Source organism: Protobothrops mucrosquamatus, unplaced genomic scaffold (assembly GCF_001527695.2).
Source record: "Protobothrops mucrosquamatus isolate PMUCROS unplaced genomic scaffold, P.Mucros_1.0 scaffold_281, whole genome shotgun sequence".
NCBI classification, from domain to species: Eukaryota; Metazoa; Chordata; class Lepidosauria; order Squamata; family Viperidae; genus Protobothrops; species Protobothrops mucrosquamatus.
In genome coordinates, this window is record NW_015386357.1 from 444,014 (window position 1) to 454,148 (window position 10,135).

The window sequence follows — 10,135 nt, forward strand, 5'->3', positions numbered from 1 at the left end:
AAATCTGACCCAGGAGGCAAGATGTTACAGAGGGCGGGAACCACAGCAGAAAAGGCTCTTCTTCTGGATCCTGCCAGCTGAAATTCCATGGATGAAGGGGTCCGCAGCATGTCCCTTCTGCCAGCATGAGTGGGGCAAGCTAATCCCATTGGGAGGGGGCAATTTCTCAGATAGCCTGGACCCATGTCATGAAGGGCTTTTTAAAGCCCGTGTTTTGCATTGTTTTCATATACTGTAAGCTGCCCAAGTTGCTATTTGAGATGTGTGGTTATATAAATCGGATGGATGGATGGATGGATATTGCTCAGCTATACAATAAGGAGCCCACTGTATCCAAGCACTCTACGGCATTTGTTAAGATATGATGCTGAGCAAAGGAGATATCATAGCTGTTTTTTGGTGCATTGATGCCAGAAAAAAAATTATATTGCAGAAATAGCTAAGTAGAGCAATCCACTTACCCCAGTTTGAATGTGTTTTGTATAAAAGCCCACAGAGTACTGATGTCCAACTCCTGGGATATTCTGCAAGACATATAAGGTAGAGTTACACTTCACATAGGTATGGCACACACAGCACAAACACTCTTTAAAGTGGCAGATCATTAAAAAAAAAACCTATGTAGGATCTATGCTATACTCCTGTTGGGTATGGCTTTTCTATGATTTCAGGAATCTTAGCAAAACTGTATGCAGTTGGGATGTCATGAGTCTTTTGTGTTTTGTGCCTATCATTCTAAAAAAAAAAGATATTTCAGTAGTCTCAAACAGGTCCTGCATTAATTTTGTAATGAAGTTAGAATGATGAATAGCTAATGTAAGCATTTAAATCTATGTAATGAAGATCCATCATGTATTTGTTCCCTACCAGTTTTAGCTTCTGAAAAATTCCTGGAACTTTGTATTCAAGGAAGTGATCTCATTTTTACAGACTTGTGTAATACTTAGGATTGCTTCAGCATTAGAGTACAGAGAGTCCTTAACTTACCATCACAACTGGACCCGATTACTGGCCGTAAGTCATTATGGTCATAAGTCAAACATCCATGTGACCAGATCTCATTTTATGTCATTTTTTTGTGGCAGTTGTTAAGCGAATGATGGCAGTCATAAATGCAAAGCCGTTCTTCTGAATGGCCTTTTTTTGCCAGAAACAAGAAAAAAACACAGCAAATTGCCGTCAATTGCAGTCACGTGACTGTGGGATTGAGTTGTAAATATGAACTAGATGCCTAGTATCCAAGTACAGTCGTGTACATTTGGGTACTTGGGGGCTCTTTGTGTGGCATGACGTTTTAGGACAGCCAGAAGTGCTTTGGAACCATAAAGCACCCATTGCAGGCCTGTTGTAATTTTGAGCAGTCATTTGTATTGACCAACTGGTTGTAAGTCGATGGCTACCTGTATAGTCAAATACATCCAAGAGCTGTTAAATTTTTGCAAGAGTTAACAACAGGGATTAGCAGCTAACTCTGCCCACAGTCTGGATTTCGATCTTGATGGACTCAAGGTTGACTCAGCTTCCATCCTTCCAAGGTTGGTAAAATGTGGACCCAGATTGATGGAGGCAACATGCTGACACTGTAAAACCACCCAGAGAGTGCTGTAAAGCAGGGGTCTTCAACCTTGGCCACTTTAAGACTTGTGGACTTCAACTCCCAGAATTCCTCAGCCAGCTTTTCTGGGAGTTGAAGTCCACAAGTCTTAAAGTAGCCAAGGATGAGGACCCCTGTGGTAAAGCACTATAGGGTGCTATATAAGTCTAAGTGCTATTGCTATTGCTATCTTGGAGACATACATCTGGAAAAAAGTAGTCAAGTGACTAAATCTACCTCCTTTACTCAGTGCAGGAAGCCAGAGTGTGGCTGTCTAGCAATCTTGAGCATATCTGCAGAAGGAAAGCCTATGACTATCTCAATTCCACTGTCAAATTGCTATGTCAGAAAGTTTTTTCTAAGGTTGCATCAGATCCTGCTTTCCTGTAACTTAAAACCACTCTTCTATGCCCTGTACTCTGGAATTGAAGAACAGCCATCTATGGGCCAGCCTTTCAGATATTTGAGTATAATCTGTTTCTGTTATTGTTCAATACACTGTTTTTATTTTGGATGGTGCATTTGATTTGTAACATCTTAATATTAATTGTTTTAACCTATTGTTTCAAATCACAAATGCAATTTTTATTTAAAAAGTTTCTTTTTATGTGAAAGAGTATATAAATATTTTAAATACTCAATGTCTTTTCTCAAGGGTAAACCATTTCTTCAATCTCTGTTCAGGTGGTTTATATTCTCGTGCCCTAATCATCTTCAGTACTCTTTTCCTGATCTGATCCAAATTTCCCTGAATTCTTCCTAAAGCGCAGTACTAGATCTGGGCACGGTATTTCACATATCATGATGACCAAAGCAGAATTATTACTTCTCGTTATTAAACTTCAATTAATGTAGCGTAAAATTGAAAATAATGAGGAGTGGACTCAAGATTGATCACTGCAGTATTTCATTTACTGAAATGAAAATGGTATTTGTCAAATATTCAGTCCTGCCTTTTCAGCTAATCACCCCTGCTTTTATGTGACAGTCCTGTTGTGAGCATTCCAAAACAGTACCCACAATTGCAAGAGCTGCTTTTGAAAATTAAAAATGTAAAGACACTCTCAAGTCAAGCTTATCTCCTGGTGACCACATCCATGAAATTTTCCCGATGGCATCACTCAAAGCTTTCTTTCATTTTTTTCAACTTGTCAATCCCATCTAAGCCCTGGAACTTCTATATGGTTTCCTATCTAAGCATACTCAGAAATGTCCTTGCTTAACTCCAGAGAAAAGTGAAGGAAACTGTTAGTGGCAGTTCAGTGGGTTTGGCTTATGCAATCAGATTTCCTCACAGTGGAAACAATAAAGGGAAACCCAGCCCAGATTCAGCCCAAGAACAGTTATAGAAGCAGCAGATTTAATCTATTGCAACAAAATCAGTCCAAGGTCTTGAATCAAACATTAGCATATATATGGCTGTCCTATGTTTGGCTTGCTGGGGATGCAATGACTGAAGAGGAATTGTCTTGGGTCGTATATAAAATATATAATATAATTAATATAAATATCGCTAACAATCACATAATGCTAAAAGTTTACGGTCTTGTAGGGGTTGTACTGAGGTTCTTCTCTGGGTTGAAAGAATTAGCCGATGACATCACCGTTGCCTGGGGGATGCCCAGTTGGGGGCTCCTTTCATGTCCCTGGCAGGAGCTGGTGTGAAGGATGGGTGCTCACCCCGCCCCATGGCAGAACTCTGGCCTCGAACAAAGTCCTGCTGCTTGTCAACCCAGTCTCCTAACTACATGAGCTACTGTGCTCCTTGTTTGATTTCAGTAGATGCACCAAAATAAAACAACTTTTTTAAACACATGAAATGAGCCGAATAGTATTGTGAAGACTATTTTGGAGAGATCAAAATTCTTTCGCGGTCAGCCAAGAAACATAAAATAAAGCAAGGCTCACGTCCGCCGAGTTTTTCTACGCCAAGCAAATATAAAAGATACAGAATATTTTTATAATTCCCAACAATTTATGCAGAACATGCATCAAAGAAGCAGCTGAAACTCAACAAGTATTTTGAACGCATAAAACTGTAGTGCATTTACTTTTTTGTTTTAAATCAAGGAATGGCATTTTCTTCAGAAGAATAACTTCAGTGCACATTGCATTCAAAAGCAAACATCTGATGAAAAGGAAATTTTAACAAATATTCTCTTTCAGTTTTGGCCAGGCAGTAAAGTTTGTTTTGAAAAACATTTCAGAGATTGCTTACTTTTATCTTTTCTTCTTCTGTAAACATAAGAGATAAAAAGAAAATATCTCAAGGTCTTTGCTGCCTGCTTAAAAATGTTTCTACAGACAGTTTATATAATATTGTGTAGGTTATTGCAAAATAAGAAAAGATACACAGGCAGAGATTACAACATGAAAGTGATTTTAAATGCAACATTTCTTAACCATCCAGATAAAATTGACACTTAGACTCTGATATTTTTATGAAGCTGGATATGAAGGATGGAGATATGACTAAAATTCACAATTATTTTTCTGATTATGGTCATATTGTATTAACCCGTAATGAAGTCCACTTGGTTGGGGTTGGTATATTTTTGAATCCAAGCAGTAGCAGTTTAAATCATGATTAAACAAACCATAGCTTAGCACTATGTGACAACCCATCTTTCCACCCTCCTACTTTCAAATTACAACATTTTTGGAAGATTTAAGAAACACTAGGGACAGTCTACTTCATGTTGACATCACAATATTGCTTTACTATAGTTTGCTGAATAAACACAATGTATAAATTTAGATGACAGTTTCATATTTGCTGTCTCTTACTGGTAGGGATATATGTTTCTAGAATCCTAAGAAGGTAGAGTGTTGATTTATTCTGCTTCTACAAAACCTTTTTTTTTTCCTGGACAGAATGGAGACAGAATTACATTAATTACATTTCCAAATTAAGTTTAATGCTTAAAGTTTAATTTTTCCCTGTGTTCCAACTATTGTTTAATCAGCAATTAATCAGCAAAGAAGAAGAAAAATAAGTGACTTACTGGCTGAAAGACTAATCACGCTGTTCAGCTTTCCCCTAACTAGTCCCTTTTAGATCACTGTTTCTCAACCTGTCGTTAAAATTCTACACACCTGAAATTGAGAGTTTTAAGGGATCGGTCGTAAAGATAATCTTACACAATCCGGTTGACACAATTAATCTAATGTTGAGGAAAACCGGTCCCATCGACCCTTAAGACCTCAAGATTACCCACCTTTCTCAAGTTTATTACACTGGTTGGTCCATACTTGGGTCTAAATTCTTGATCCACATCTAGCTTTTAATAAGCTGTGGGAACTGGTCCTAAGGTGACTTGTCTAGAGATTGTGGTGACTCACCTAAAATCTATGATAATGTCCACCCATTCAGGATTAAAATAAAATAAAGGATCCTTTATAGGTCAGTAGTATTACCAGTGCTTAGGAAGTGTGGAGTTCTCAGGGATGAAGCGCAGAATGAAGGAAATGCCATCAGTTTGGGTTTATTGCTTCCAGTTCTATTCTATTCATGAAGGCTCATCCCATTATGGACCAGTAAAGGATGCTGGCTGGTTTTGATAGTCCTAAGATTTTATCTGAGCCTGTAGACTGTTTGGTGTGGAGTCAGCAAGAAATAATCACCTCACTTGCCTTCTTACCTCTAATCTGCTGAAAGCCAGATAGGACTAAGATTTTAAGATTAAATACCTTCAAGAAAAAGACTTCTCTTTTCCAGTTAAATGGTGGGTGGTTATCAATGTAATTATTTTATTTAAATTATTGGTCACCTAACTCTAGTGGATTGTGGGTGGGGTACAAAACCAGGGAAAACATTTAAAAAATAATATAGTTTTTAATATCACTCTACATGTTGATAGTAATTTATGCAGTAAATTATTGCAATCACTGCTGTTAGCATGTTTATTCTATTTTAATGTTGTTTTGTTAACAATGGTAGCCACTTAAAAGCTCAGATTTAAACATGATTTTCATCAGGTGACAAAAGTTTCTAAGTCTTACAAAGTACTCTTTTCTGCCTTAGCCACATTCAGTGCTTTTTTTCTAAAAAAAAAAAAAAAGGTGGTGGAACTCACACATGTCATACAACCCGCCTTGCCTACCCTACAAGGTTCCATCCAAAAAAGGTGCCGTAACTCCGTTCTGAGCGTTCTATGAGAAAAAAAGCCCTGGCCACATTCATTTCTAAACATATCACAATGTTCTTCATGTAAGAACTCCGTTATTTGAATAAGCAGAGGTGCTACTCTCCCCCCCCCCTTCTCCATGCCTATTCTCCACTTACAGAACCATGTTGCTTAAGACTTGCAAATGAAAAGTCAAACAAGGGCATTTAAGCCCCCCACTGATGAGTGGGTACAATCCTTTTCAAGGGCACTCTGCATTTTCTCAGTAGTGGATTCAGCAAGGTAGTCACCCCATAGTTATCTTACATATTAAAAAAAATTGGATTGGAAGAAGATAAATCTAATTTTAAAACTGAAGGAAGAAACAACCTGTGGTATGTTGAAGACACTCTCTGGATAGCTGTAAATGCAAAGGATCTGCAAGCTCTAGTAATAAAAGTCAAGGGGCACAGTAAAAAAGTAAAAAAATACTGAGCCAATGACAACAGATAGAACAACCAGCCTTAAAACTGAAATGGAGATATCAAAGTAGTTTATCTTTTAGGATCAACCATCAACAGAAAAAGAACAAGCAATATTGTCAAGAAATATGCCACATACTAACACTTGGTAAACCAGCCATAAAGCCTTGGAAAAGATATCTAGATGCCATGATGTACCAAAACTTTATACACAAAGATCAGAATCATGCAACTGATGGTATTTTCTGTGACACTCACAGATGCAAATGGAAGTCCATGTGGAAGCAAAAATTGGGACTTTGAAGAAGCAGGATAAGATGAGTATTGGCCCTTTTGAACTTTGGTGTTGGAGAAGATTCTTGGACAGCTAATAAAACAAATGGATTAACAGCCCAGAATTGTCATTAGAGGCATCAATGACCAGGCTCAAATTATCCTACTTCAGACACAATATGTGAAGATCTAGTTCTCTAGGAAAGGATCGAATGCTTGGAAGAGTGAAAGGAAAGACAACCAGCAACAATACAGCGCACTGTTGAAAAACCAAGTTAGGGACAGATCATCTTGGAGAAACTCTTATCTGCATGGTAAGTAGGATTCAACACCAACTTGACCGCACATAACCAATCACAATCTCTAACTGGAAAACTCTTCTTTAATAAGGATTCTTCCTTCCTATTGGGTTGGTGTTGGTGGGGTTTGCTGTCACTAGTTCAACCTCAGCCATACTCCCCAAAGTGATCTCCCCCTCCCAATCCTGTGTGTGGGACTCTCTTAGTTCGTCTGGGCATCAGATTGTCAGCTCTGTCTTTCCCAAAGAGAAGTTTATGCCAGGCTAGTCAGATGCGGTTTGTCTTTTTCAGGCAGCCAAACATTACACAGAATTCTACCAATGAACGAAATCGAAGTTCGTTTGGGGGAGTGAGGAGGGGGAGAGGGTTAAAGAGACCAATTTTCCTAAGGAAATATACCGGACGTTGTTGAGCAATGTTGGTAACTTGGTTTTCCTCGCAAATTCCTCGAAGCAGAAAACAGAACAACCGAACTGGAAAGGGACCTTTGAGGTCTTCTAGTCCAACCCCCTGCTCAAGCAGAACTGATCCCAATCCGGACAAAAGCCAGTCTTTAAGAGATACCTAAGGCTCCTTTTCGCAGCCCCCTCTTGCAATTTTGGCGGCGGGGGGGGTGGGGGAAAGGGCTGTACGTAAAGAAACTGGTCCAGTGGGAAACACGTGCCGAGAGGATTTCCTTCCCGGCCGCCATTAGCTCCAAGGCGGGAGCTTGGACTCTCTTTTTCCTTACCTACCCTGACCGAGGTCTTCCCGAGGAACACGACGCTCCGGAGATAGCTGGGCGAGCCCTGATGGTAGTTGAGATACTGGGTGGCCGTCTGGGCGACCCGCATAAACTGCGACTGGGGGGCCTCGAACTTCGCCTGGGGAAGAGCCGAGCAGAACACGGGCAGCAGCAGGAGAACGACCGCCGCCATCCGAGCCATCCTAGCGACGAGACCGGGTGAGGGGCAGACGCGGAGCTGGACCGGCGCGGGCGCCACCCAGATTCAAGTAGCGCCCCCAAAGGCCCGGCCCCTCCCTGGCCAGCCTCCAGCCCCGGCGAGGAGGCGCCCTTCTGGGCAGCGCCCCCTCCTTCCTCTCTGGCCCTTCGCTGTCCTTTCGCTGTTCTCTTACCCCGAGCCAAACCGAGAGCGGCTCTCCACCCACGGGCGATCATCCCCATCTCTCTCCCCCCCCCCCAGGAATGGAGAAGACAGGCTGTGATGCTTTAGTTTTCCCAGCAGACTTTCCCCGGCCAGATGCTCTCCAGATGTGTGCGATTTGTACGTCCAAGGTTCTTATTTGTAGCCCGGTAAAGCAAGCGCCACTTATCCCTGGCCCCTGCTTGAAAGTGCCACTAGCTCGGCGTTAGAAGCTCACCTGCCTGGTTCTGATGTCGATCTTTTTATTTTCCCCAAAGGAAAACTTTAGAACTTCAAATATGCCTTCCTTTTTTCTCTCATCTTTTCTATTTCCCTCCAGGTTTATTATTATGATTTGTGTTGCACAGCCAACCAAATATTTAGAATAGAATTAGAATTAGAATAGAATAGAATAGAATAGAATAGAATAGAATAGAATAGAATAGAATAGAATAGAATAATAGAGTTGGAAGGGACCTTGTAGGTCATCTAGTCCAACACACACACACACCCCAAGCAGGATACCCTACACCAGTGTTTCTCAACCTTGACAATTTTAAGGCATGTGGATTTCAACTCCCAGAATTCCACAGCCAGCATTGCTGGGAATTCCACAGCCAGCATTCTGGGAGTTGAAGTCCACATGCCTTAAAATTGTCAAGGTTGAGAAACACTGCCCTACACCATTTCTGACAGATGGCAGTCCAGTCTTTTCTTGAAAGCTTCCAGTGATGAACCGCCCACAATTTCTGAAGGCAATCTGTTCCATTGGTTGATTGTTCTCACTGTCAGAAAAACTCTCCTTATTTCTAGGTTGAATCTCTCCTTGATCAGTTTCCATCCGTTATTCCTTGTCTGGCCTTCAGGTGCTTTGGAAAATAGGTTGATCCCCTCCTCTGTGACAGCCCCTCAAATATTGGAACCCTGGTATCATGTCTCCCCTGGTCCTTCTCTTCACTAGACTAGCCATGCCCAGTTCCTGTATCCGTTCTTCATATGTTTTAGCCTCCAGTCCTCATCATTGGCATTTTTATCCACCTATTCAGACCTTCCCAAGGATGACGATGACGATGATGATTTAAAATTCAGTTTGAAATAAAACCCAGCTGAAGTTCTCTAGTGTATCTAATATACTATAAATTTATAGAAGATTATTGTTTGTGCAGTTTATTTTCAATTGCTTTCCTAAAGACCTTGAGCATGAAATCTCACAGCCATTTTACATTGAGGCTACATACCTAACTTGTGCATTATTCCCCTATCATGGAATAAGCCCCATCCGGATAGTAGCAAATGACATGGCATCATTTCTATGCCTCTTAAACCAAAACTGATTCTATACAATTGGACCAGATAGTGTATTATATATATCATATATGTTGTATGAAAAGCTGTTTTCTGTTTGGCCAAACATCATAACTATTTTTTCCTCACAGTCTCATCACAGCTGCTCTTTGAACATTTCAACAATTACTTTTCTGGGGCAGTTGACCATAAGTCTGTAAAGGGTCCTCTTGGATGAGGATACAATCACCTTCATGCAAGAATCTGGATGTTGAGTCATGACAACTGGACTTCTTTTTTTGTTGGTTCTGAAGTAGCTTCTTTGGTCTTGATAAGCAATGAAACGTTTGAGCCAACAAGAAAAGAAGTCCAATTGACATGACAACTTTACCTGGATGAGACTGTTAGAAATAACCGAGGTACGTTCTCTATGTCTACACAGAGTTTCTAGAAGGTATAAACGGAAGACCGACAAAGGACGGATTTTTCTCTAGAGGTCTCTTGGTTCCTCTTTAGAGTTCGAAATACACTGGGTTATTCTACTTAGTCCAGTTACCAGGTGAATTATCAAAGGATAAGGTATGTAGTTGTTTACGGAATGCAAGATCAGCAGCTTGGGCTTCTGGAAATTATTTTATGGTATTTTATGATTATTTTTGCACATGGTCTCTTATGTATTTGTTTACCAATGATTTAATTAAGTTTAACTCATACTTCAAAGTTTTGATTCTGTTTTTTCACTCCCTTTCCTTCCTTCCTTCCTTCTCAGAAAAATATTTAGCAATATTATGACAAGCAGCTTACCTCATAATGGCTAGCATATGTTTTTCTAATTCTGCAGAAATTATTCGGACAAAATCCAACATTTTTATACCTTCTTTGTCACTGCATAACTAGATTTTGTGGAATAATGTTTTTTCAAAGTCTTCTTTGTTGCTTTTAAAGTCATTCATAACTTCTTTCCAAGATGCCT

General features: G+C 40.1%; 1 protein-coding gene across 1 annotated transcript in view; it reads right to left on the reverse strand.

Moving 5' to 3' along the window:
• Positions 1-7,729, reverse strand: part of LOC107302691 (ovocalyxin-32) — a 14,883-nt gene extending 7,154 nt beyond the window's left edge. The window contains exons 1-2 of the mRNA XM_015831826.1: positions 7,489-7,729; positions 462-524 (exon numbers count right to left, since the gene is read on the reverse strand). Of these exons, the coding sequence (XP_015687312.1) occupies positions 462-524; positions 7,489-7,680 (255 nt within the window). The 5' untranslated portion in view covers positions 7,681-7,729. The remainder of the gene's footprint in view (positions 1-461; positions 525-7,488) is intronic.
• Positions 7,730-10,135: the final 2,406 nt, after the last annotated feature.